This window comes from Phyllostomus discolor, chromosome 7 (genome assembly GCF_004126475.2).
Source record: "Phyllostomus discolor isolate MPI-MPIP mPhyDis1 chromosome 7, mPhyDis1.pri.v3, whole genome shotgun sequence".
In the NCBI taxonomy this organism is placed as follows: Eukaryota; Metazoa; Chordata; class Mammalia; order Chiroptera; family Phyllostomidae; genus Phyllostomus; species Phyllostomus discolor.
The window spans coordinates 7,144,427-7,172,363 of NC_040909.2; the positions used below are offsets into that span (position 1 = coordinate 7,144,427).

Sequence of the window (27,937 nt, forward strand, 5' to 3'; positions counted from 1 at the left end):
TGAAAGCACTCGATGCTGCACAGAGCAAACAGGCCTAGGAACGCTGGGGGGGGGGGGGGGGGGGGCGAGGAAAAAAATCAAAGACATCACAGAATAGCCTTAATAAAGGGAATTTTATCTTCCAGGGCTCCCTGTAATTTTCACGCCAGGAATCGTCTTTATGATTTGGAAGTGAAGTGAATGAAAGAGGGCTTTTCCACAGCCCTGCTCCCAAGGAGACCACCAGCTGAACCTCACAGATGCAAATACAAAGCTCTAAAGACACGTGTGGGAGGCACAGCTCACCGGCCATCCCAGCACCCATGCCCCTGCCCCTTCCCCAGGCCATCTTCTTGACTATAGAGGTTAAAAAGCCCGAGCCTGCTTCCCTGGTCTCCCTTGAGGCTGGGAATAGCTACATGACACAACACTGGACTTCTGCTGGGGGTTCTCGCTTTCCAGATAAAAGACACAGTCTCCCTGCCCCTGCTGCTTTTTTCTGTTGTGAATGGAACTGTGATGTCTGGAGCTGCAGCAATCACTTTGCAACCATGAGGCAGGAAGGACAGGCTGAGACAACCACTGAAATGCCAACTCAGAGCCTTATCCCAGCCCAATCCAGCAACTGGAACTTCTTGTGTGGGAAAAGTAGCTTCTCATCTGTTTAACTTGGGTTTTCAGTTACTTATAGCTGAAAGCATTGGTAACTGATTCAATATCTCACCCTTGCATACGTATAGCCTATAATTATAGATATTATAGTCTTCCTTGAGGCTTCAGGCCCACTTATCCAAGTGCCTGTTGTTTGCACACATCCACCCGAATGCCTCACAACCACTGCACACAGAAGGGTCGGGACCACGCCTCCTCCAGGAGGCCCTCTCCCAGGAAGCTCCCCTCTAGCTTTGTGGCCTGCTTTACCCTTACTCGTCTCTCTGCCTCCCAAACAGTGAAATTCCCGTTTCAGATGTTATATGACTTTTTCAGGTCTGGATTTCCGGTGTGTTTCGTTTTAATCGTTTCCATTTCTCTCCAGAGATTCCCCATCTGTCCGCTCATTATGACCATCTCTTCCTTTATGTTCCAGACCGCTCACAGAATAGACGACTCTGGCTTTTTATTTCCTAATTCCAGTTCTGGGTCGTCTCAGGACCTATTTCCACCGGGCTACCTCTTCTTTTCCTCTCGACTACGGATCACAATGTCCCGATTCTCGGCAAGTCTCGTAACTTTTTATTACAGGCTGATCATCACAGAGGAAACCAACCTCACAGGGAGTTTGAATTATGTTGTCTCCCTTTAAAGGTGTTGAATTTTGTTCTGAAAGTCCCATTTGAAGCTGTCGGGCTTAATTTTACTTATTAAGGGGAGTCTATTTTGGTTTCGTCCTCAGTCCTGGGGTGCCATCTGTGTGTCTAATACATACATGGCTTCTGCGGTGTCGCCTGTGCGCTTTTCGGCCAGGCCACGGCTCCGAGGTCTCCAAGAGCCACGCGGGCCCTGGCACCTCTGTCCTCCCCTCCGCCCGCGGCAACCATCCCCTTGTCAGCCTCCCGGAGCCTGGCTTCGTGCAGCCCTCCACCGAGAACCTGCAGGGAACAGAGAGTCCTGCCCGCCCCCGCCCCCCACCACTCCCTCTTCCTCCGGTTTTCAGGGCGAACTAAGTGCTGACCTCCCAAGACCGATTTTTCAATAAATCTGCACAGGAGTTCAGCAAGAACCAAGCAAGTCACCATGGTAACTAGCATTTCTGATGAACAGCTGAAAACTCACAGCTGACAGTTTAAAGAATAATGTCCCTCAGTCAGGCTATTACGATTCCAACCTGAGGCAGAGGTCAGAACAAAAGAGCTAATGAGGTGGCTGTGCCGCGATGAGCCCGAGGGGGCCCCCGGCGTCCCTCCCTGGGAGGGACCGCCTGTCGCAGGCAGGGGCTCCCACGGCCTGGGAGGCTCCAAAGAGCGACGCCCTCAGCTCTGTTCTTCTCGCCCTGGCTCTCGACCTCCCCGCAAGCTTCAAAGGAGCAGGCGCTGTGCTAACGAGCCCTAATGAGAGGCTTTCCAAACCCGCACGCTATTCTCGGCTCCATTCTGAACAGGGTTATAATGGGAAAATAGCCTTCTTTAAGAGGTGTCTTTTGAGTGAGAAAATTGGGGGTCATATATCCATATGGCACTGGCATTGTGTGCTGGTGTGCTGCCGGTCCCACCCAGCAAAGTCTTGTGGCGATCAGAGGTTATTTATAACCCTGCTCCCTCGGCGTACAAGCACAGTGTGGGATCTGACCAGAAGTCCGCTTCTGTCCAGCGCCCTAACCCCGACGGCGTGGCCCACGGTTACCACGGGAGGGCACAGATGTCCCTCTTTTGGGGACCAGGACAGGGAAGCACCACCATGGCAGGGTGCCGGCAGCCTTCAGGACGCTGTTGGTGCCCGGTCTTAGGCCAGCGGACACCAAGATGGTCAGACGGCTGTGAGAAGGGTCCCGACTGGATCCGATCCCCTCTGTCTGGAGTTTCAGGGAGTGACGCCTCCACTCCAGACCCTGGAACCTGGAGCTCACAGGGCCCCTCGTGCAGAGCGGTGCTGGCATCCCTGGAACAGGTTACACTGCCCGGGCGCTTGCTGAGTTTAGGCAAGCCCCCTCTCTCGACGGCTGGCTCTGCCTCGGATCCCCGAACAGAGAGCCAGAAAACACCTTAACGGCCTCTTTGGTCCCACCCTCTCCTTTTACTGATGAGGAAACGGAGGCCCAGGGACTCACGCCGGCTGACACCGCTGACCAGTGACCCAAGAGGGTTGAGTCCAGAGCTCTCACTGGGGCGTTCCCTCCGGGAGACGGGCCCTCCTCCGCTCCTTCTGGGTGGTCTGCTCTGGGCCTCCTGCAATGCTGTTCTGTCTTGCCCACGGCCTTACTAGAGCTGCATGGATGAAGATACTATCTCCATTCCAGCCTTACTGCTAATTGCTGATTGTGGACAAAGCTGTCTGGTTTGTGGCCTCCAGGGAAGGTTGATGATCGAATGTGGACAGTGACCGGCCACCCTGAGCTGAGTGACCCTGAGGTCCGTGGGCTTCCTGTCTGTGCCCCCAGGGCTCCAAAAGCCCTTCCTGAAGCCCCCCCCCACCCGCCCCCCTGCAGCCTGAGGCTCTCCAGTGCCCGGGGGGGCCCTGGTGTGGTCGCCAACACTCAGGGCACCACCGGGGAGCCTCCGGGCTGACACTCACCTTTGCGTAAGCCGTCGTCTTAATAAACCACTGTCTGAGGTACTTCTGCTCGACCTTGGCTCCAGAACGCCAGGAACAGCCGTGCTCGTCCACCTGCTCGTTGGCCAGCACCGTCTGGTCCACCGGGTCCCAGTTAACCAGGGCCTGTAAAGCCGAACAGTGCAATCCGGTGAGCATGCGGAAGCAGCCCTGCGAGGCTCCCCCACTCGCGGGACCTGCGGACGCAACATCTCTGCTCTGAGACTCCAGGGCCTCTCCTCGGAGGGTCACCCGCCAAGGAGACCGCCAGCCGCCGTGCAGGGGCACAGGGGGCTGCCCCCTGGGCCTCCCTCTCGTTGAAGCGCGTCCGCCCGGGGCTGGAACCCTGCCGGCATGCGTCTGACTGAGGTGTGGCTCCTTCGTGCACGGAAGGATGGACCTGCAGGGCTGGAAACTTCAGTAAACGGAGGAAAAGAGGAAACAATGGTACTGAGAACTCAGCAGCAATCCATTATTTTAGGGGAAACAAATATACTTACTTTAATATAAATAGCTAACCATCACTGAGTGGTCATCAGGCGGTCGAGGCTGGGCTCAGCGCCTTCCCAACGCTGCATTTCCGACCCTCACAACCACCTTCTAAGGGAAGGATACGGTTGTCCCCGTACGGCAAAGGAGGAAACGGAGGACCAGGGAGATCAAGTAATCTGCCTAAGGTCACACAGGAAGGGGCGGACACAGGGTTGGAATTCAGGTCTCTGGGAACTGTAAAAGCTGTTTGCGATTTTTAAAAACTTCCATTTAAATTCACGTGTAACACACGCACAGTAGGAGACTAAATCTCAAGCGTGCAGCAGGATGAACTCTCGCCACCACTCACACCAAGACACAGGACATTCCCGCAGCCCCAGAAGCTTCTGTTGTATCTTCTCCCAGTCAACCCCTGCCCCCAGAAGGGAACAATGTTTAGAGGTCTATGTGATCGCTTTGTTCCGCTGAGAGAACCCATAACGGGCAACCACTGTGAAGTTTCTCTCCCTAGAGTTCTGCACGTCCGCCCTCCCTTGGAATAAAATAAAAGCCTCTGCCGTCAGCACTCATTCCTTCACTGCGTTTGGTTACAACTCAGCACAGAGAAGGAAACAAGCACGGAGACGTGTTCGGGCACTGAAATATCCCAGCTTCGAACACATTGTTTTTTTTTTTTTTTAATTTTAATAAGTAAATCTAATAAGGGATTGTGCTAAATGTCATCTCTGTCATCTCTTTGCCCTGCCCCCAATCCTCTTTGCGCCCTCGTCTGCACCCACAACGCAGACCTGCATTGCGCCCTGGCCCCTGCCCGGGTTCAGCGGCCAGCGGGCTGGCTTCCTCCCAGCTGGGCAAGGCCGCACCCGGGAGGCGCCGCACCCGGGAGGCGCCGCCCCTGCAGCAGGCCCCTCTCGGACACGGCTCCTGCCCCCCAGCCCCAGGAACTGCTCCCCAACAGCGTCGCCCCTTCACCCGGGGCGCAAACTCTTCCTTCTGCTGCCCACCATGGGTGCCTGACCGTCCCTGCGGGCTCCCGGAAACCGCGCAGACGCAGGCCCGGAACGCACGGCCCCTTTCCGCGGCGCCCTCTCTCTCTCCTGCCCCCTCTCTCTCTCCTGCCACCCTCTCTCTCCTGCCGGGACCCTGGCTGATCGATCCGGAGGCCCATCGGAAAATCACCCAAACAGTCGGGGCGGGGGACAGGCGACCCCATCGTGCACTGTGGTGACCTTACAACCGGAAAGTAAAGTGTCCGCTGAAAAGTTTCAGCCCGTGAGGCCGGGAGTCGGGGTGGGAAAGACGTGCAGGGAACGGTTTTCTCCCTCAGTCTAAGGCCCCCCACAGCCTGGAATCCATAAAGAAAGAGAGACCAAATATCAGCAAAAAGTACCTTAGACATAAAAACTCCAGGCTAATAAACCAAGAGTGATCTCCTTATCTATCATTATTGCTCATCTTAGGGGGTGAGAGGGATACCACTGAAAATAAACAAGGTAAAGAGAGCCAGGTCTTGTTTAGTATTGTGGGGAGTTCTTTCAAGAGGAAGCCCTGAGCCCCGGCTGGTGTAGCTCAGTGGATTGAGTGTGGGCTGTGAACCAAAGTGTCGCAGGTTCGAGTCCCAGTCAGGATACATGCATGGGTTGCATGCAGGCCATGACCCCCAGCAACCGCACATTGATGTTTCTCTCTCTCTCCCTCCCTCCCTAAAAATAAATAAATAAAATCTTAAAAAAAAAAGAGGAAGCCCTCCCTCAGTGACTGCCCCCTTCCAAAAAAACACCCAGACAGAACTAAAACTGTGTAAAACATAAAGAGGCAGAGAAAGGCCCCACAGCCCTCCACCCGGGCCTGCCGCCCCCCTGCGACCCTCAGAGGGTCAGGGAGAAGCAGACACTCAATACCCAAAGTGCAAAAGCAAACAAGACTTTAGTTTCTTATCAACATTTCCCTCACGGCCTGGCCTCCTCCGGCTCTGGGTTACAAACGGCAATGAGGAAGATGCATTCCTGAGAGGTTCACACATTATAATACCTCTCTGGTGTTGAATGAAAGAAAAATAAAAGCAAGACACAACAGCAATTTTCCCCCAGTGAAAGTCCGCGGGGAAGAGGAGAAACACCAAAGGAAATGGTGTTTCAGATCAAGGACGCATCCGCGGTGAGAGCCCACTCTCCTCTCTTCCCACGACGCGGACCCATCTCCAGCACAGCCCAGCGGGGCCCGGGCCCAGCGTTTCTGCAGGGGGCTAACCCGGGGGTGGCCGAGGTGCAGGGGTCCATGCCCAGTAAGAGAATGTCCCCGCCGCTGATCAGGGGTGAAACATGAGGAGCGACCGTTCATCTGAGGGACGCAGGGGAAGCTTTTAGGAAGCACTTTGGAAACGCAGACCATAACACCCTTAGGCTCCAGGGGTGCAGGTGAGGATGGCAGCATGCCCCACCTGGTCTCACCTCACCTCCCTCTTCCCTTGGGCTCTTTTCCCCCTCCCCCTCCTGGGCCTCGCCCTTCACACGGATGCCAGCCCCTTTTAGGTCACACCCTCCACCGTGTGCTTTTGTCTTGTGGCTGGCGCTTCCTCGCTCCTCAGGCCCTCGGGTCCTCTCCATCTCTCTCCTCGCTGCTTCCTCCTCCAGCTCTGCCCCGCCCCCACCCAGGACGGCTCCGAGTGCAATGTCAGGCAGCTTCAGGTTACAGACGGCTCGCAAAGTACGCGATTTAGGGGATTGATTTTCTCAAAGCCTACCCGCTTCCTTCTTGACAAAAGCATGCTCAATTAGGGAACACCACATAGATCTTACTAAAGGATCTAGTTCTCAGAATCGATACTGCTCCGTTCCATCTGGAAGAGGCCTAAATTTGGACGGAGCCCAAGGGAAGGTGGGGCGTTCCCACGGCTGAGACCACCAGCTCCTGCAGCCGTGAGCGGCAGCGTGGGAGAGGCCCTGAGCCCAGCGTGCCCTTCAGTACGCCGCCTGGAGACACGGCCGTGCTGCAAACCTAGTTATATTATTATTTTAGAATTTCTATTTATTTATTTTTAGAGAGAGGGGAAGGGAGGGAGAGAGAGAGGGAGAGAAACATCGATGTGAGAAAGATACATTGATCAGCTGCCTCTCACACGCCCCCTGCTGGGGACCCGGCCCACAACCCAGGCATGCGCCCTGCCTGGGAATCAAACTGGCGACCTTTCAGTTTGCAGGCCGGCACTCACTCCACTGAGCCACACCAGCCGGGGGTAGCTATATTATTTTCATGTTATCAAGGTTTAAAACACTTTTCTTTTATTTTGAAACTCAAGTTGAGCCTTCTGCATTTGTCTCTCCGTTGAATCTAAAACACTGCAAACTTAAAACATAATGATTATGTAAGAGCTGTTCGCTGTAAGACCAGGCAGCGCGATGTGACCCAGAGAAGAGGAAACATAATTCTATGTCGTTAAATCCCTCCGGTCGAATGAGAATGTCTTTTCTACTTGTTACCTGTGAGTTTCTAGACCAGGGCTGTCCAGAACATGTGGTGATGACGGCCATGTTCCAGATCTGTGATGTCCAGCACTAGCTACCAGCACATGGCTGAGGACCTCAGACTTCCACATCAATCAATCTTAATTCCTTTCAACTTAAATATGGCCCTGACCGATATGGCTCAGTGGGTTAAGTGTTGCCCCACAAACTGAAAGATCACAGGTTCGATTCCCAGTCAGGGCACATGCCTGGGTTGGGGGTGTGTGAGAGGCAGCAAATTGATGTTTCTCTTGCACATGAATGTTTTCCCCCCTTCCTTTTCCCACCCTTCACCTCTCTCTTAAAATTAATATAATCTTTAAAAGAAAAACCACCACCACATGCATTAGTAGCTTGAGTTCTGGACAGCGCAGTTCCAGGCCACCCTATGACCCCACCCCCGCCCCACTGCCCCCGCACTGCCAGAGTCACACCTGTGGCTGGTGAGCGCCCGCCACACAAGCACCTTTGGTGCTGGGGGGCAGGGCCCCTGTGTGCAGGCTCTGGGCCAGTCGTTCTTCCAGCTTCACCTCTGTCTGCCTGAGCCCCGGCAAGGATGATGTCACCACCCCACTCAGCAGACACAGCACAGCTATTCCTGGTGGCCAGCCGGCACACAGCTGGGGGGAGGCAGCTGCGAGAGCGCCTGAGAAGCCTGCATCCGTCCTTCGCCTCCTGCTCAATCTCAGAGCAGGTGCCCGACACCGTGGCGGGCTGGGCACTGCAGGGTGAGGGGCCAGGCCCTGGCCCGGGGGCGCCCCACTAAGCCAGGCAGTAGCTGCTGCCCGGGTCTGCGGTGACTGGAGTCCTGAACTTGAGGCAGGGCTCCTCTGCACAGCTGCTGTGCAAACAGGGCTGATTTGTTTCTTACTTAACAACGATGTGTTCTGATTAGAGGGAGGAAATCGACAAAATGTTTTAAGCACGGCTACCTTGACCTTACCTCCTTCTGATAGGCCAGTCCGGCGTCGTAGAGTTTGATAAAGAGGTATTGGGTCCACTTGTAGTAATCTGGTGAACACGTGGTGATTTCCTGCCAAAGAGGGGGGCGGAGTCATTTGTCGGCCACCATAAACACGTCCCCCCACGAGATGCATGCATGCATCAGCCCGGCAATCCATTTCTGAAACTCGATCACACTGCGAACATTCGACCACCCTATGCTGTTTCCCCTCTTCTTGTACAGTGAGGGAGGGGTGGCGCCACAGAAATGCCACCGTCCCGGGGCGTGCAGAGCGATGAGAAAACCAACCTGAAGTCTTCCCACACTGCCTGCCCCCACCCACACACACCGTTCACAGGCGGACTGCAATACGCTGCACAACATGGGGTGCTGCAGCCTTCCGTCAGCACAGACGTGTTTTTGGGGGGGCCAGGAAACTCATTCACGATGGCCCCTCATTCTGAAGGCAAATCACAAACTCCAAGAGGAAGATCCGCCTGCTTCCCCAGGACCCTCATCTGAAAAGAGACGTCGGGTCTCCACGCATAACGGGCCTGGGGGTCCCTACAGACTCGCGACACCCCACTCACGCTGTGTGTGACCCAGGACGCTGCCTGCCCGGGGAGACCCACTAACAATGTGATCGGATGTCAAGCCTCCTCGGTGAGAAATCACCGGGCACGGACTCCCAAGCCTAGATCGAACCTTCCCAAAATTTGCTTTCTGTCCTGAAAACACATTTGCTATAGAATCTTTAAAAACAGATTATTAATCAACCAGCCTCTAAGATTTACTTTTATTTATTTTATTTTTATTTTCTATATATTTTTACTTTTACATTTTTACTGCATTTTCCTGTAACCATTTATCTCCCCATACCCTCTTTCACCTCCACCCCACCCCTGCAATCACACCCTCCTGTCCGAGTTCGTAAGTTCTTTTTCTTTTATGCTCAATCCCTCTACCCCCCAGCACCTTCTCAGAGCAGTCAGCTTGCTCTATAATTTTTAAAAACAACTTTTCTTTTTTTATTGTTGTTCAAGTACAGTTGTCTCCACTTTCCCCCACCACTCCTGCAAACAAATTTTTTTTAATCCTCACCTGAGGACATTTTTTCATTGCTTTTAGAGAAGGTAGGGGGAGAGAGAGAGAGACAGAGAGAGAGAGAGAGAGAGGAGAGAGAGAGAGAGAGAGAGAGAGAGAAGCATCGATGTGAGAGAGAAACGTTAATTGGTTGCCTCCTGTACGCACCCCAACTGGGAACCAAGGTATGTGCCCTGACAGGGTTTCGAACCTGCAGCCTTTTAGTTTACGGGATGATACTCCAACCAAAGGAGCCACACCAGCCAGGGCCCAAGCCATAAGGTTTAGTCGATAAAGCCCTGTAATCACAAAGACCTCTGCACTCACACTGCTTCTTTTCCAGGTCCCTTCTTCACAGAACAGCTCATGCAGGAACGGATGCAGGCCTGGGAACACCCCACATGATTCCACTTGTTAAGGACTCGGGAAAGAAGTCCCATTTCTATGACAAGTGCAAACCACGCAGCCTCTCTTCGGATGACCCAGGGGAGAGAGAGCTCACACCCAACCCCGGGAGCATGTCTGGCAGGAGCCGAGCCAGGAGCTCCTGCGAGATCCTCGGGGCTCCCAGTGGGCTGTCTCTCTGGTGTAAGACTCTTACGTATCACGTCCTTTGACTGTGTGCTGACTAATGAAACTAGCAGAGTGACAACTCCTAGAAAACAAAGGGCTCCGGCCACCAGCTCCACAGCCCACCCCCACCCTGCACGGCCAAGAGTGAACGAGCAGCCTGTCTAGCATAGCAGCTTTGCCCACCCTGTGGAGCCCCCCACCCCCGAGCGACCCCACGAAGCACTGGGGCCAGGGAGCTGAGCCGCGTGCACAGCAGCCGGTCCCAGTTCCCAGGCTCTGAGGACGCCTGGACGCCCGCCCGGTCTGCGGCAGCTCTGTGCACAAAGCCCTCTGCCAACTCAGGAACCAGACCGACTCCCCAAAACCTCCACAGTTGTCCTCTTCCCTTGAGCTTTCCCTCGCTGGCTACCCCTCCCGCTGAGGGCAGACACGCGACTCCTTTCCCTCAGATCCCAGAAGGCCGGGGCAGGGGTCGTGCTTGCTGTTTCACTTTGTTCCTTGCTGCCTGCCCAGGTCCTGGCACAGCGGGGCACCCGAAATTACTGTCGAGGGAAGAATAAACTGAATAGACGCAGGAACTCTCTTGCATGTTGCATCCACTGGTATCCCTCATGCAGGTTTCATAAACTAAACTCATTTCATAAACTAAACTGGGATGAGCCAGGACAGGGGACATGGGACTTTGGTAACAATGTCCCCAGACCCTGTTACTGTGGATATGTTTGCTTTTTGACATTCTTATTCACGAGAAGTTTAATGAAATGTATCAAGCAAATACAAAAAAAAATGACAGTTGTTAAATGTAGGAGATGACAGTTCTGTTTTCTCTATTTTTCTGTGTATTTAGGTTTTTCATAATAACATATCAAAACACGTCTAATACATATATATATAACACATGTCTATATTATAGGCAGGTATGTGTTTTCTCAGCCCTGAAACTGCTTCCACAGATTGAGAGTAAAAATGACACAGCACTAGAACAGCATTATCATCTCCATCTAGGTTTATGGATTTGAAAATCACGCTTACCTAAAATAGAAGAAAGGTGATAAGCCCACACACGGGGAGAAAGGAGATGGCTATCCAGACAAGCGCGAGCCTACTACTTGCAGGCCGCCTCGAAGGCAGGGGCACCCTCCCGGGGAGCAGCATCCTCTCCGGGGTGTGGGGGGGGTGCCAGGTGCCCCCAACTGCTGCCCCTCCCCCACCCGCCTTCACACTTGGGTCTGACTTGTGCTGTTACATGGGGTTTCTGCGTGTCATCTGAAGAAAAGTTACGTCGGCTGCTGGGAGGGGCAGCTTGGAAGCAGGTGCTCCAGGACCATGTCTGTGCCCCCAACCGTGGAGGAGAGAATGTCCCGAGACGTGACTGCGGCCGGACCTGAGAGCCAGGCCAGGGCCGGAAGGCGAGAGGGCTCCGTGCAGCCCCCATGGGCTGTCTGACCCAAACGGACAGATGCTCGTTCTGATGTGGGTCGGCACCCCACCCCCTCCCCACCCCGGCTTCCTGCGACGGGCCGGTTCCTGCACCAGGCTCCCCCGCCAACAACCTGGCCGTGCATGTGCAGTAATCCCTGCACGTGCTAGCGTTCACGCATGCCTACCTGTGGCCGCCACCCCCCTCTGCCCTGTGTAACCCTTTGGTGCCTGCCGAGCAGCACAAGGACCCGTGTATTTCCTCGTGAGGCCACCCAGGACCTGTCCCGCGTGTGGGTTTCCCTCAGTAAACTCCCCTGGTCGCCAACGGGGGTGTCGGCCTCTGTCTTCGGTCTTTCCCGCCCTCCCTGACGGACGCAGGCTTTCCGGCCCTGGGGGGCTCTCCCGGGGTGTCCATGGACGAAGGCCAATGGTGTTAATTCGGTGCATTTTCCCCCCAAGTGTGGGTGTCGCCTGCCCAGAGGAGGCTGGGAGCGCTCCTGCCCGCTTATTTCCACCCGCTGCCCACCCCCGCCCGGAGCCCCACCAGGACCCCCTGCGTCATCTGCCCCCCGAAGAAAGGGCAGACCACGCGCCTCGAGGCCCCCTGGGGAGTCCAGCCTCACAGGAACCAGAAACGCATTTCCTGAGAATATCAGAGAACACTTCCAGAACCTTCCTTGATCTGCTGATTAAAAAAAAAAAAAAAGAAGCAGCTATTTCGAGTCTTCTAACGTTTCACCTGGGTAAAAAGCAGCACCATCGTTCTGAAGTTAAAATGCTCAAAAGCCTCAGCCTCAGTCTGGCTGGAGCTGAGACTCCCTTTTCATGTCTTCACCGGGGCCACTGACTTACCCGCAGCCCTGCCCCGCACACAAGGGCCTTCCGGGGCTTCAGCACCCCAGAGGTGCTGGCGGCCCTTCCGCTGTTCTCCCCAAGCAGGAGGACGCTCAGGGGGAAACTGTTGCTCCTCACGGACACCTGGCAGTACCTGGCGACACGTCCGCTTGCTGCCGCTGTGTGTGGGAGGGTGTTGCCGGCACAGTGGGTGGAGGCTGGGACGCTGATGACCCCCCCCCGCCCCCCGCAACGTTCTGGACGGCCTCCAGGACGGCCTCGGGACAAGAGTCCCCAGAGTTCAGGAGTGCCGAGGGGGGAACGCAGCTCCGTGGGGTTCGGCCTGTTTCGTGTGAGGCTGCAACCGCAGGCCGGCTAAGGAGCCAAGCAGCTTCCTGGTAGGCACTCCATAAACAGGGACTCAACATCCTTGGGAAAGTGCAAATGCCAGCCAACCCGCTTGGGGTTCCCTGCCCCAGCCGGTGCGGCCCGTCCCTGTGGAGCACACGGTGCAGGGCGCTCATTCCCGGAGAGCTCACCCCCTCTCCCAACTCGGGGACCCACCCGAGGAGAGACCCGGCAAGTGTGGGGGCGCAGGCAGACACTGCTCTGCGACTCGGGTGTGCACACAGAACGCTGTTCCCCGGGAATGAGTGGTTGGTTCGACACTAAATTTTACATCATTTAACATGCCTCCAAGCAGCTGTCCGACTTGGAAAACCTGTAATAAATTTCACGTAATAAATTTCTCACTTCGAAGTTAGAGAGGCGTACCGTTTTCCTTGAGAAAACATTCATCGGTTTACCCCCTTCCGTGGAAAGGTTGTTGACCACGTGTGTGTTCAACGATCCTCCGCCGGAATCCGGCCCACGGCACCCACACGTCCTGGCCCGGCCCTGCCTGCACCCCAGGGGAGCCCGAGGTCTGTGGGGCGGGGAGTCCTGCCCCAAGCGGAGGGACAGCACCAACGTGGGAAGAATGCTGAGTCAGACTGGGCCGTTCACCCGGTTCCAAATCCCTTTTCATTCCTGTGCGTTCCTTTCCCTGATCTCCAAGTAAGCCGACACCTACATTAATGTACCCTTAAACTACAGGTGGCAAACACAAGGCCTGAGGGCCAAATCCGGCCCTCCACCTTGTTTTAATCTGACCCGGCACCTTGTTTCTACCCAGCGGCTATGCCGAGCTCCTGGCCCCTACTGAAGGAGTAGTTGCATGTATACAGTCCTGAAATTACATTCGGCCCTTGGAAGGCAACCGCAAGGCTGATGTGGCCCCCGGAGAAAATGAGTTTGACACCCTGCTTTAAAACAAAAAGTCAGGTAACTCAAAGTCATAGCTGTAAAGGCAACTGCAGTTTAGCCACACCCACAGAGATCCACAGAAAGGTGTCAACTTTGCTATCCCCCGGAGCTCCAGAGAGCACAAAGGCCCACCTGCCCAGAGACCAAATTTACGCACCTGGGGCCTCGGCTGGAATCACTCTTCCTCACTGCAATTTCCCTTCTATGATACCTGGTTTCTAGCACGAAAAATATGTTGCATGTTCACAGCCAAGCACAGAGCCCAACACAGAAAGTGAGCTCGCTCAGAACACAGGTGAGGCTCTCTGCACATCAGCCCTTGAGGCCCGCCACGCACGCCTCCCCGAGAGGTCCCTGTGCAGACACACGTCACAATGTATGGAAGGCACGTGCTGGGCACACAGCTGGTGCCCTTTCCCTTGACTCGAGCGTGTTGTGGGTGACTGGGCTGGTTTCGTCATCAGGCCACTCAAAGAGGTGGGCAGGGGACCCCGCAAGGCTCCTGGGACCAGGCGGGAGGGAGAGGAAAGGACTCGAGGGCAGAGCAAGCCTGCTATCACCAGCCCTGACCCGGTGTCCACTTCCGGGCTGAAAAGTGATGGTGCTTCCAACAGAAAGACAAAAACACAGGACCCGGATGGAGAATTTCGCACCAGGCTGCTCCCAGCGACCGCGGTGGCCTTGTACCACAGAGAGAGCCAGCCAGGTTGTCTCCTGCCCTTGGCTTCTGCTCCGGCAGCGCTGAGCTGAGTCTCCGCTTCCCGGCCCCGCTGCCCCTTGGACAGCCACCATCCCCAGACCACAGAACCGCTGACGTCACTCAAAGCCACGTGCATCGACTCTGCCCCCAACCTCACATAATTCGGGTTAGCTGACAGAATCTCACAAAACGGCACAAATAAAAACCTGAAGCAACGTGTTTATCAGGCCAGTCACTCTGCAGCCCTGCGCGCTGCAGAGTCCGCACCCTGAGAGAGGTGAGGCGCCGCCATGCCGTGCGTCACAGCGCCCTGCACCTCGGCCTCCCCGCCAGCCTCCTGCCTTCACAACCGCCAATCCGAGACCAGTTCTCACACGTCTCAGTAAAAAATGATCTTTTGTAACGTGCATTTTTGTCATTTTGCTCTTCATTGCAATGCAAATGTATGGTAATGACCTTGGCTTTCTATACAGGTCTGGGTGCTCTAATTCTAAAGGAGAGAGGCTCTGAAAGCAGAGCATGAGGCTCCAAGGCCGGAGGAGCCAGCCTCAGGATTCACAGGGTGCAACGCAGGAAAAAAAATACACATCCAGTACTGAGTCTGATACTCCTTGCTGGTGGTGGCTCCAGTTCCCAGCCCTGTGAGCCGGCTGCATGGAAAGAAGGAACAGGGAGGCTCATGGGAAAATCTGCCAGATGGGGCAGCGTGGCCCCCCACACTGCATCCTCCAAACACTCGGCACTCCCTCTGCTGCACGCTGGAACGCAGCTTTAAAAGTTACTGGGGCCTGGCGGGGTGGAGGGGGGCACAGGGGGAAAAACTGGGACGACCGTAATAGCATAAACAAATACAGTATTTAAGTTAAAAAAAAGTGACTGGTGCCCAGGTCTCACTGCACCCCCAGGAATTTCGCACGCAGCCGTGTTGCTGACCTGCCCTTGACTTTCCACAGAATGGAACGAATTCTTTCCAGAACCTAGAACACTAGGTAAAAAAATTGCCAATGTATAGATGAATACTGGGACACTGACCATGAGTATTTTTTTTAACTATGAAAGACTGTCTGAACTCACTGGTTTTGTACTCGGGGAGTTCACCGAGAGCTTTACAGCTCTTGAAAACCGATTAGCGTCAAAGGAAGGAGAAAACAACAGAGAAGTCTTCAAATACACTTGGCACATGCACCTCAGGCCCCACTCAGAGGGGCTTCAAGGATCCAAAGACGGACCAAATGCCCTGGGGTTACCATGGAGGCACAACCACACCGCCACCTCCAAGGCCCCTGGTCAGCCTTAGAGTGTATCAAAACTCACGTGCTCAAGTGTCTGTATTCAGAAAACAAAGGAACGCCTTGGGACAGAGCCCTTGCTGACTTCCTTAACAGGCTTTCGTTCTAAACAAGTTCTTGGAAGCGTAACCTGGGCTATTCACAGTACATGTCAGATGTGGGTTCACACGAGAAAGGCCGCCCCGGTGTGCACGCACCGAGTGCTCCGTGAACCTGACCCGGCGGCCCAAGGGCCAGAGCCGTGCCCTGATGTGTGTCTCTCGCACATCGATGCTCCTCTCCCTCCTCTCCCCTCTCTCTACAAGTAAATAAATAAGATCTGTTAAAAAAAAAAAAACAAATGTAGGAGACTCCTTTCGAAACTGAGATCCGTGTCTCCGCTCCCTGGTATGGGGCTGGTTCCGAATTCCACATTTCTCCCCCCTTGCTGCACCCAGAGAAAGCCTTCCCTGGGGTCTGCCCCCCCCCCCCCCCAGTCCTTAGCCCGGGAGACTCAGGAATCGGCTGGAGGGACCGAGGGGAAGCGGAGGGGCTGAGAACAGGAAGATGGCTTATCCACCCGACTCCAGGTTTTCTGTCCGTCTGTTCGCTCACGGAACCAGCCCCCACACACTTACTGAGTGAGTGCCCACCGTGCACCAGCAGGGGGCAGGCGGCCTCTCCTCCGGCCCTGACCCGGGCAGGGCTGCCTACAGCGGGCCTTTCTGCAGCCCCTCCTCTCCTGAGCAAGTTGCTCTGAATACCACCCCCGCCCCATCCCCTGGGTTCCCACTTGCCCCTGAGGGAAGAAAGGCAACCCACCACTCAGTGAAAGGCCCCGGCCCCACCCCTCCCACCTCTCCAGTTTCTGCGTTATCCCCTTTCACCTGCACCTTTTCCCCCAACACGCACTCATCTCCAGGCCCAGTCGGGGGTCCCCGTCCATCTGTCCGAGACCACATGGCCACCTCTTCCTCCTTCCTCAGCTGTTACCACTCCCCACGAGTCCCACTGCCCAGCTTCCTCGCCGGCCACTTCCTCTCACCCCGCCTTCCTTCAGCCACTGATTAACTCCCCTCTTCGCCAGCCTTCGGCCTCTGGTCCCCTTTATTCCCCTCCCTGTTCTCCTTTCTGCGGAGTGGAAGGAACAGGTGCTACCGTGAGGGTAATTAATTAATCATGAGCCGAACGTCTGTCTCAGAATTCATGTTGAGGTAATTATGTTCCCTCGCCTCAGCACTCACTTTAGACTGTAAATAAGCATTTAACGAACATTGAAAATAACAAACGCCAGGCACTCTGCTTAGAGAGAATTCGCATTGTGTCCTGGAAGGTCTTGCTCCTCATATCTAGGGCCACAGCCACGTGCTCAAGTAACCTGAAGGGTTCACGCTCTGCCAGCTCTTGGAGCCGGCCTAGAGACGGAGAGGAACAGGAGAACCACGCTCCCTGCAGCTTTAAAGACGACCCACGCTGTCCTTCTGCGCTGAAATCAGCTCCACAGCCGGCGTCTCTTTCTGTTCTCGCCTTGACCCTCATTTTTGGAACACTGTTGCTATTATGGTATAACCTAAAAGCTATCGCCTGCTAGGAGCTGCACAAGATTCCGGGAACTCTCCCCCATCCAACGAGATGCAACAATTTGCTTAATTTCTCGGTCATCATCCTCTGCCAGCTGACGAGAATTCCATCGCGGCAGTCTAGCGATACGGGCCGCTTTCCCAACTAGACAGAGGGGAACAGGAAGCCGGCCATGAACCTGCTGATGAGACTCATGGGTCTGAGCTGCAATTTGTGATCAGTCTACTTAGGCCGACGCCAGCATCTCAACCATCCGAGCCAAACCTACTCTCCACAATTGTTGCATTCTTCTGGACGGAAAAGAACGTTAATTTTGTCTGCGATGTACTGGAAGACTGCAGGATCGACAGGACGGAGCCATCGGAAAGATGTTCTCCGGGTTTCCCTGAATAACGTGAAGGATGTTGTTCTCAGGGGCACGGACCCAGAGGACGAGCAAATACCAGATCGTCGACTGCACGGACGCACAGCGGCGACCGCAGGGCCGACCTGTCCAGTCCTGCCGCCTGCAGCCCCGTGGGCAGTGAGCCGCAGAAGCCCGTCACAGCCTGAAAGATCTCACGTGGGTCGCAGACCAGAAAATAAAACGATAAACTTGGACAAAAGTTTCCCATGGATCTTGCAAAGTCTGCTCAGAAGAAAAGTTTTTAAATTTCAGGCTCACCTGAAATTGACTTCTACCTATAAATTCTCGAAGAAAAGAGATGTTTTGACAGTAAGTTTGAAAGGTTATTTGAGAGTTAATTTAGGGCTATTAGATGCTATGAATAATTCTCATCCTGCAATGGCTCATCCTTCAAGGTGATGAGACATCTCTCAAGTGAGTTCGCCCTCTAAGGAAGATATGTGAAACCCAAGGGGAGCGCTCCAGGGGAAGCATCATCCCAGAACTTTCGGTCTAATGCAGAGAACCCCTCATTAAAAGTGCCAGTGAGAGCCCTGGCTGGCGTAGCTCAGTGGATTGAGCTTGGGCTGCAAACCAAAGCATCGCAGGTTCGATTCCCAGCCATGGTACATACCTGGGTTGCAGGCCATGACCCCCCAGCAACCGCACACTGATGTTTCTCTCTATCTTCCTCCCTTCCCTCTCTAAAAATAAATAAATAAAATCTTAAAAAAAAAAAGTGCCCGTTAGCCACACGGCACCCTTTTGCCCTGGCTCATCCCCACCCCGACTCTGAGTCCCACGACTCACGAACACCACCGCAGGCTGTGGGTCAATTCACAAAATTAAGACAACAAATCAAACCATTCATTTGTCATGAGGCCACAGCGACAGGAACCAATACCCGAGGAACTGATCAGACAAACCCAGAGCATTGGACATTCTGTGAAACCACCACACCAAACCCTTCACAAGTCAAAGCCACCGCACTCGTCAGCTCGGGCTGCTGGGACAACCCCCACAGACCGGGGGCGCGCACAGCGGACAAGTGCGTTCCCCCGGCAACGCGGGCTGGGGTGGCGGGGATCAGGACGCCAGCAGGGCTGGGGTCTGGTGAGGACTCCCTACCTGGCCTGCAGGCCGCTGCCACTTCCGGGTTCTCACGTGATCTCTCCCCTTTGTGTGCACGCAGAGAGGGGCAGCCAGCTCTCCGGGCGTCCCTTCTTACAAGGGCACTAATGCCACCATGAGGGTGGTCCCACTCCTCTGACCTCACCTAACCCTAGTTATCTCCTGAAGATCCTCCAAATACCAACACGCTGGGAGACACAGATTCAAAATATGCAGTGTGGGGTGGGGAAGAAGCACCAACTCAGTCCAGATCATTAAAAAGCGGGGGTGATGGTGGGGGGGGGGGGGTCATAGGCAGAGTGGTCATACCCTAACTTCTGAACCTGTGGATATGTTAAGTGGCTAAAAGGATTTTTCAGATGTAACTAAAATGAGATCATCCTAAATTATCCAGGTGAGCCCCGTGTAATCACATGGACAGGTAAAGGAAGGAGTCGGAGACGCCACGGAGGGTTCAGAAGCATGACTGGGACTCACCGTGGCGGCTGGAGGGAGCCACAGGGAGGCAGAGGAGGCCTGGGGACGCCTCCGCGAAGCCAAGGCTGCCCCGGCTGAGAGCCGGCAAAGACAGGCGGGCCTGGTCCTCCAGCCACTGAACTCAGCGGACACCCTGGATGAGGATGGAAGCCCCCGGTAAGGGACTCGGCTTTGACGACCCCTTGATGTAGGCCCTGTGCGCCCACAGGCAGGGGACCCTGGGAAGCCCACCCCGACTTCTGGCCCACCGACACTATGAGGTCCTAAGCTGGTGTTGTTTTAAGATGCCGAGTTTGTGGTAACTTGTTATGGTAGCAACAGAAAATTAATATTGGAAACTTGTCTGGGATAAAAATAGCTACAAAAGATCATTGGGAAATTTACATACAGAGTGGATATTAGATAATATTATGAAGCGACTGTTAATTTTCTTAGCTGTCAAAGTGGCAGTGCAGTTATGAAGAAGAACATGGCAAGTCTTCAGAGGGGAAGACCGAGGTCCTTACAGGCAAGGGGCCGCCATGCCGGACGGTGACGCAGCGAGCGCGGCGGAATCCAGCAATGCTGAATCCAGGGGGCAGGCGAGAGCGTGTTCAGTGAGCTATTCTTTCAAGCTTTCAGAATGTTACAAGGAAACACCGGAGAAAAAATGTGGAGTTAAAGAACTAGATACAAAAGGAGACGTGCTATGCGAATCCGTGTAGGTGACTGTAAAAAAGTGTGTGCTGGAACTCCACGGAAACCAAGGTGGTGACGGTCGTGACTGCCGGAAGAGGGGGCGGTTGCCTGTGGTGGGAAGAGATGGAGGGACGGCCGGGGGGGGGGGGGGCGGCTCACAGGAGCTTTTGTGGGCGCTGGGGGTGCTTTTTCCTTCGTCTGGGTGGTGGGTACAGGTTGCAGTGATGTATTAAGCTACACACACACGCCTTAGGCTCCAGTCTATATGTGTCTAATATCTCACAGTGAAATAAGTTATTAAAATAATTCTCGTGTTTGCAAAAACACTGCCTGTTTTTATTTGTTTTCATTCTTCATCAGAAGAATTCATGGTGGGTCTCTATTTTGATTCCTCCCCAGGAAGGTCTGGGAGCACGATCGTTCCTAGGACCCTTTGTCTTTCTCCCAAGCAGAAACCCAAAGTCACAGGCCTACTCAATCAGAAACTTGGTGGGCGTGGGGGGTAGGCAGGGGCGTGGGCGGGTGCAGAAGTCTGAGCTCTGACAAGCCCTCTTGGTGATTCTGGCGCTCGCGGAGGTTTGAGAACCAGAGACACGTACACACACGTGATCGCTGTTACTGTCACGGAGTCACGACTTCATCGTCAGAACCTCGTAGGCGCTGCTTCCCAACACCCCTGGGCCCATCGTGTGCAGACGACCCCCGGAGCCCACCCAGTCAAAGGCTGCACTCGCGCCCTGATGCGTGAGACCGACTGCAGGCCTGACTCAACCCTGGAGACAGCCAGTGGGCGTGTCTCTCATTTTCTAGGGCCCTTAAACACTGACCTCAGCTCTTCAGCAGCCACAGGAAGCACCCCCCAGAGAGAAGCGGAGGCTCGGAGGGGCAACAAGTCATGCCCACCACGTGTGAATGGCAAGACCCGTCCCCAAAACCCAGGCCTCTGAGGTGAGCAGTGCCCAGGACCCCACCTCCGAAGGGCACTTCGCCAGCGGGAAATCAGGGCATTCTAGCCCCGAGGCATCAGGCAGCACGTGGGCCCTTGGAGGGATGAGCTGACGGAGCTCACGACCACAGGTGGGGACGGTGGATAAAGCAAACCACTTCCTCAAACAGCCACATTTACTGGGGGACCCCAAGCAGCCCCCTTCTTTAGTTAGGGCTAAAGAGACTAAGAACGCCTTCCCGACTGGGGTGCGAAAACCTTCTGTTGGGAGGTTTAGGCTGCTGAGTACCGAGCGGCCCAGTGCCGTCTGGGGTGGGCTGCACCTGTGTGTGTATCCATGGGGAGTTCCGGTCCCGCTCTCCAGGGGCTGCCGCCCTGGTCTCTAACCCTCAGGCTGCTGCACCAGCCTTCCTGGAAAACGGAAGCACCCAAAGACAAGCTGCCGTTCGTTTGCTTCAGCTAAAACAAAGCATCACCTATTCTCTGCTGGCCAACGGAAAACCTCCAGGAAAGGGGTTCGTTTCCTGAGTCTGAGGGAGAGCGGGTAATCCAGAGCCAGAGATCTGCCAAACTGCTGCACCCCGGTGAGGACCTGAAAGGGGACTCAAGAGTCAAACACTTCCGAACCTGTTAGGCGTTGTCAAGGCAACGACAGCTCCAGCCTCCCACCAGGGCAGTCTTCCCAACCGTTTTCCCAGGCACTCGCTTGCCCCCAGTGCTTTTTGTTTCAAGCTATGCTTTGAACTCTTTTAAAACAAAAAAACATTAGCCCTGGCTGACAAAAGTGTGGCTCAGTGGATTGAGTGCCAGCCTGTGAACCGAAGGGTCACTGGTTCGATTCCTAGTCAGGGCACATGCCTGGGTTGTGGGCCAGGTCTCCAGAAGGGGGTGCGTGAGAGGCAACCACACACTGATGTTTGTCTCCCTCTCTTTTACCCCCCGTTCCCTTTTCTAAAAATAAATAAATTCTTTTTAAATCTTTTTTTAAAGATTTTATTTTTTTATTTTTAGAGAGGGAAGGGAGGGAGAAAGAGAGAGAAACATCAATGTGCGGTTGCTGGGGGTCGTGGCCTGCAACCCAGGCATGTGCCCTGACTGGGAATCGAACCTGCGATGCTTTGGTTCGCAGCCCGCACTCAATCCACTGAGCTATGCCAGCCAGGGCAAAATAAATAAAATCTTTAAAAATAAAATAAAAAACATTAAAAATATATACCCACATTTTGTCATGTATAATGTGGTCCCCTTATAATGCGCACCCACATTTCTAGCCCAAATTTCCAGGAAAAGAAATCTTCATTTTAATTTTTTAATTCAAGTTTTTGTTTCTTTATATTTAGATACTTGTTTTTTGTATTATAAAGGAATTTTAGCACTTTTTTTTTAATATATTACGGCACAGGAAATTTTATGTAACAACCCTGGCTGGTGTGGCTCAGTGGGTTGGGTGCCAGCCTGCAAACCAAGGAGTCACCAGTTCGATTCCCAGTCAGGGCATCTGCCTGGGTTGTGCCCCAGGCCTCCAGTAGGGGGCACTCAAGATGCAACTAGACATTAATGTTTCCTCTCTTTCTCCTTCCCTTCCCCCTCTTTAAAAATAAATAAATAAAATCTTCAAAAAATTTTTTATGTAACAAATAATTACAAAACACAAGAACAGATACAAGGTAGAAGAAATTTTAATTAGCACTACCCATGTATAATGAGCATCCTCATTTTTCCCTCAAAAGTTTGGGCAAAAAAGTGCGCATTATACAATGACAAAATACGGTATTTCTGCTGTCCCGGGGCCTTGTTATCTGTTGTAGTTTAATCTTTTGTTGTCAAACATCTAGGCCTCTGTAAATAAAATGCCAAGGTAGTAAGGGCCTTGAAGCAATATTTTCACTTTTTAATGACACAAATCACGAAAGGAAATTTGTGCAGGAAGGGTCCGAAGAGCTCGTGTGTCTAGACGAACAGAGCAGAGCTCCCAAAGCGTGGTGACAACGTGGGGCGGGGAGGAGGAGGCTCAGCGGAGACCCGCAGGAGTGCGGGCAAACCAGCCCGCGGTGCTGAGAAATGCTTACGAGACATCCAGGGAAACGTGCAAAATGAGTGCCGTTCCGTGATGTTATACGGTATTACCATTCATTGTTCTGGCTGTACGGATGGAACTACGACGAAGGAAGGAAGGAAAAGGAAAGAAAGGGGCAGAAAAGCCTTCGACCTTGCCATATGCACTGAGCTCTTCACAGAGGCAGCTACACTAGGTCTGTCCTGAAAAAGCCCAGCCACTGTTCATATAATGAGAACGGTTTGCACGACATCAATGTAACCTGGCAGCCAAGGAGAGAGGACTGGAATGCGCATGTGTGAACAATGACACCTTCACTGTACTAGTCAGTGGGGGCAGTAGACACCATTGAGTGAGCACGTGTACTGTGTGGCCACTGCATTCAAAATGACTGAGCAACTAGAGCAACAAATCTGTGGCAACTTTTGCATTAAGTTCGAATGTTCCTCGGTGGAAACTATTCAGGTGATTCAGAGGCTGAAGCTATGGGCAACGGATCAGCAGCTTCATCACAACAATGGGCTGCTCATGCATCACGTCTCGTGCAGAGTTTTTTGGTGAAACATCCAATCCCCCAGGTGACTCAGCCCCCTGATAGCCCAGATTTGGTGCCCTGTGACTTCTGGCTTTTCCCAAAACTAAAATCACCTTTGAAAGGGAAGAGATTTCAGACTGTCGATGAAATTAAGGAAAATATGACGGGGCAGCTGATGGTGATTGGGAGAACTGTGTGAGGTCCCACTCTGCCTACTTTGAAGGTGGCTGAGGCGTCACTGTCCTGTGTACAAAGTTCCTTATACCTCGTACCTTCTTCAACAAACATCTCTATTTCTCACAGTACATGGCTGGCTACCCTCTGGACACACCGCATATACTGTTTGGGACTTGCCGCAAAATAACGCCGAGTGCAGCGCGCAGATGAAATCAGACTGGCAGCGTGTTGCAACTGCTCAAGCCAGGTGGTGAGTATTTGGGGGTGTCCCCTACTAGGCTCACTTGTTTAAGTATGAGTTGGAAATCTTTTCAAAATAAAAAAAATTATTTAAAAAGAAAAAGCAGGAGAGAAAGAGGGCAGTGAGAAACAGAGGGAAAGGAAAGCGGGTGGGTCGGCAAAAGGATGAAAGAGAATGAATGGGGAGTGGGAAGAGGACGATGGAAGGGAAGAAGGATGCAGAGAAAGCAGGAGAATCAGAAGCAGAGAGATCAGTGCAGGCGGCGGGGGTGCCACAAACCCCTCAGCGGCCCCTGCCTCATGCGGGCTCTGCCGCCCCGATGGCCACACCTGGAAGGGCCCCAAGCCCCCAGAGCCTGTCCCGGTGGGAGTTCCGAGAGCGGCGTCCTGTGCTGCCTCTTGCACCGCCCTGGGAGAACACGCCTGACCCTGCCGGCCCCCGTGCCCGTGGGGGAGAGTGTGCGGGTTCCCTGGGAGCCGGTCTCAGCGCACGGCCGTCTAGACTGTGTTTCCCTGGCCCCGACACGGGCGAGGTCGTCGGTGCCGTTACTGAGCACCGACACGTACAGAAGACCAAACGTGAAAACACGAGAAGGAACTCCGGCGCAGGATTTAAAATCCAATGAAAAGAAGTAACAGATACAAACTCCTAAGAGCTCCCCCATAAAGAAACGCGGCAAATGGTCAACTCTCTGCTCACGCCGGTGAGGGAGTGCAAGAGAAGCTGAATGGACGCAGACACCGTGTACGCCCAACGCCGGAGCGTGTCTGCTCTGCGTCGACCCTACACGCAGCGAGCTCCACGGACCGCTCGGAAAGCCTCCTTCTGGCAGACTCCGGGCATCACGCCGAATCCTGTCGGGTGTGGCCTTCCTCTTTCTCCTATACCTGTCTGATTTTTGAAGGGAGCTTCTAGGGACTGCTCCCCAAACAACTACCCAGATGATTCTGGATAAAAATTAGCCCCAGAGTCAGCTGCAACCAAGAGTCACAGCCCGGCCTGGTCCAGAAGCAGCTGGGGCCCCAGAGCACTGGTGAGAGGCAAAGGTCCAAGTCAGAGACGTACCTGCCCCCGTGCGCCTCACCTGGCCAGGTGGAAGCTCACTCTGTCATTTGTCACGGGGCACTAACTCATCGGGCCCTTCCCCAGGACCAGTGCAGATCGCCGAGGCCGGAAGCTGAACCCAGGAGAGTCAAAGACAGCCTGGACTTTGTCATTGGCAGGCTGCCGGTCACCGCACACAATAACGGGGTGAGGCCGAGCAAAGAAACCCCTGTCTCACCGCACAGCGTGGGCTTTGATTTCCTTCTCGCTCTTCCCTCGGTCGACCTCCCGCTGCTCCAACCCAGCTTTCAGCTTCTCACTTTCCATCTTCTCAAAGCGGTATAAGCCGTCTGGGGAGCGACCTCTGACAAGGCGCAGCAGCACTGTCTGGGCTAAGAGCTGTCTCTTGACCACTCTGGCTCCCCAGAAACACATCCATCCCAGAAATGTTTTTAAACCAGAGGATGAAGCCTTTCTGAAGGGTAAGAACAGAGCTCAAGGGCTGGACCATTTCTCCAAGGACCAGCCCCCAGGGGAAGGCAGGAAGAAGGAGGCATGGCCCGGGCTGGGGAGCTGGCTTTCTCTGCCTGGAGGAGGGAGGGAACATTTCTGAGCCGTCTTTTTTTTTTTTTTTTTTAATATTCTGCTAATTGTCAGCTAGCCCTGTGCTGAATGATCAGGCTTTGATGAGACATTAAGAATGCTACCTCGTGCCCTGGCTAGCGTAGCTCAGTGGATTGAGCGCGGGCTGTGAACCAAAGTGTCGCAGGTTCGATCCCAGTCAGGGCACGTGCCTGGGTTGCAGGCCATGACCCCCAGCAACCGCACATTGATGTTTCTCTCTCTCTCTTTTTCCCTCCCTTCCCTCTCTAAAAATAAATAAAATCTTTTTAAAAAAAAAGAATGCTACCTCGTGAAGGGCACAGATTCTCCTAGTCAATTAAATATCCACTCCTCCACCTCCCCACCGTGCTGCTCCACAGGCCCCCGCAGACCATGCGGGTTTCCCTGAAAAGCACCCGTGCACTCCTGGGCGCGAGGGCACAGAGGACACACCATCCACACTGGTTTCCATTGCTCCCGCTAAAATCACCCATGGGACAGAAGGGGGGGGGGGGGGGCCAGGGCGCTGCCCCGCCCTAGGAACCACACGAGGTACCAAGGACGTGCCAGAACCATCATGGGCTTTGGCAGACGGGACCAGAGAGAAGAAAGCCACCGAAAGCCAAACAGCATCTCCCCCTTCGAAGAACAGGTTGGGTTCTTAAGAAAGTGGGCTCCAGGGGGCAAGGTCCAGAGGGGACGGTGGGCTCTGGGGCAGGCGGGGAGCCTACACACCGGACGCCTCAGCTGTGGTGGCTCAGCGGCACTCCAGGCAGTCACAGTTGGGCGTGTCGGTGACGCCACCATGCACATCTGGGTACAGACCAGACCAGAGAGAGCGATGCACCAGGGGCAGTGGATTCCCCAGCCCCAGACAGAACTGAACGATGCAGAGACGGCCGAGCTGCACTCCGCCCCCTCGGGCGGAATCCCCACACTGTACACTGATAAAATGATACAGTCCACTCAGGAAACCGGGAGGGAAATCCACGAGGTGCCTACGAAGACATCCCGAAACAAACAAGGAGAGCACAGCACTCCAATCTCACGGAAAAGATTTCTTAAAGGGAGCAAAACAGTTTTCAAGGGCATCTCCTTGTATTCTCAAGAAAATTCCCGAACATATAGAGTCTGTGAAGATCAGACAGCAAAGTAAGATGGAAAAAAATAAAATCAGCATCTGGCCAAGAGCCTTGAAAAAGAAAATGGGAACTGAACAAGGTAAGGAAAAATAACCAATTTCAAAATACAGCAGCAAAACTAGTATTTGCTAGAAACCACACAAAGCAACACTGATTCTGCAGAAACCGAGTCAGGGATGTGGAGGGCAAACACGGCCTGTCCTTCCCCAGAAAGAGACCAAAACCGCGAGACAAGCGTGGACATGGAGGATGCTGAGCAGCACACAGCCCCCACAGGCAGGGCTCCTGAGAGAGAGCCCGCTGTCTCCGGCCCAGGAAGGACCCAGGACGGCAGGCCCAGAGCGGCCCCTGAGTGCCAGGCGAAACTCGGGTGGAAGGACCCACACCACGGGGCTCCTGGTGACAGGATCAGGGTGGGCTCTTACAGCCTCGATTCCAAACCTGGAACCACAGGTAAATGAATGGCCGGTCAACTCAACACCCAGGCACCTAAAAGGACCAGGAGGGTGGGAAGTTACCCACCCCCATGTACATGCCAACGGTCTTTTTAACTACTGCTGAGAAGAGCGGAAGAGCTTGTAGGAAACTTCTGCCACACACACCTCACAGCCAACTGTGGGGTTAAATAGAGAGCTTCAAATCACAAAACATCACTTGTCTGCAGGCAAAGTACCCACTGGGGATACTTTTCCACTCGTGGAGACCTGCGTGCTGCCTCCCCCCTCCCCCCAGCCCTAGGAGGAGGCTTGGGAAGCGACGGTCACAGTCCCCATGCGTTCAGGACCGTCGCTGCAACCGAGACCCTCCACGAAGGGGGGCCGACTCACCCTGTCCCAGCTGAAGCACAGGCCCAGCCGGTCCAGCTGCCTCCTCATGTGCTTGATGTTGCTGCGGAACAGAGGGAAGAGGTGTGGCTGTTAGGGGAGCGGAGGCCATGAACCAACGACGCTTCGAAAAGGTAAAGGGTAACTGGGAAAAGTCTAGATTATTCCAAAGGGCTTTAAGCGTTGTTTTTGCCCTGCCCCCACCTCAAAAAAAATCACTAAGAATCAGTTAAAATGTCAGCATGTTAGAAGACACCTTGAAATCAGACAGGATCTAATAAAAAGCACAACGGTCTTGGCCCTGGAATGGGCCCTCCCTTTGGCCAGTCAGATGGGCAGCTCCTTTGAAACAGGCACTCCTGTGGCCCACCCACAGGTACGTCTGCATTCTGCACAGACAGGAGCCAAACACTTACAAGTATAAGATCCACTGAAGAGAAAAAGGAAATCTTCACATACAAGCCGGGGCAATCCTAAAGCAATCTGGTTTAGTGCTTTGTTAATTGAAATGCAAATCATCAGGGGAGAGGGAGAGAAGCGAATTAATCGGCCTTACTATAAAATAAGGAAATATCATTTCTTCCTTTTGTTAGAGAAAAAGGACTGACTCCCTGACCCTGCCTCCTCTTTCGGTTCAAGCAGCCTGAACGTCGGAAAAGCCATGAAAAAAGCTCCAGGCGATCTCCGATTGGCCAACAGTAGCCTATTTTATTCCAGGACTTGCGCTAAGCATTTTTGCAGAAAAGTGCTTTCTACAGACTAAATGTTT

General features: G+C 53.9%; 1 protein-coding gene across 1 annotated transcript in view; it reads right to left on the minus strand.

Moving 5' to 3' along the window:
- LARS2 (leucyl-tRNA synthetase 2, mitochondrial) overlaps positions 1 to 27,937 on the minus strand; it is a 107,828-nt gene that overhangs the window by 56,987 nt on the left and 22,904 nt on the right. The window contains 3 exon segments of the mRNA XM_028518471.2: positions 3,208 to 3,351; positions 8,164 to 8,253; positions 27,172 to 27,232. Coding sequence (XP_028374272.1) covers positions 3,208 to 3,351; positions 8,164 to 8,253; positions 27,172 to 27,232 — 295 coding nt within the window.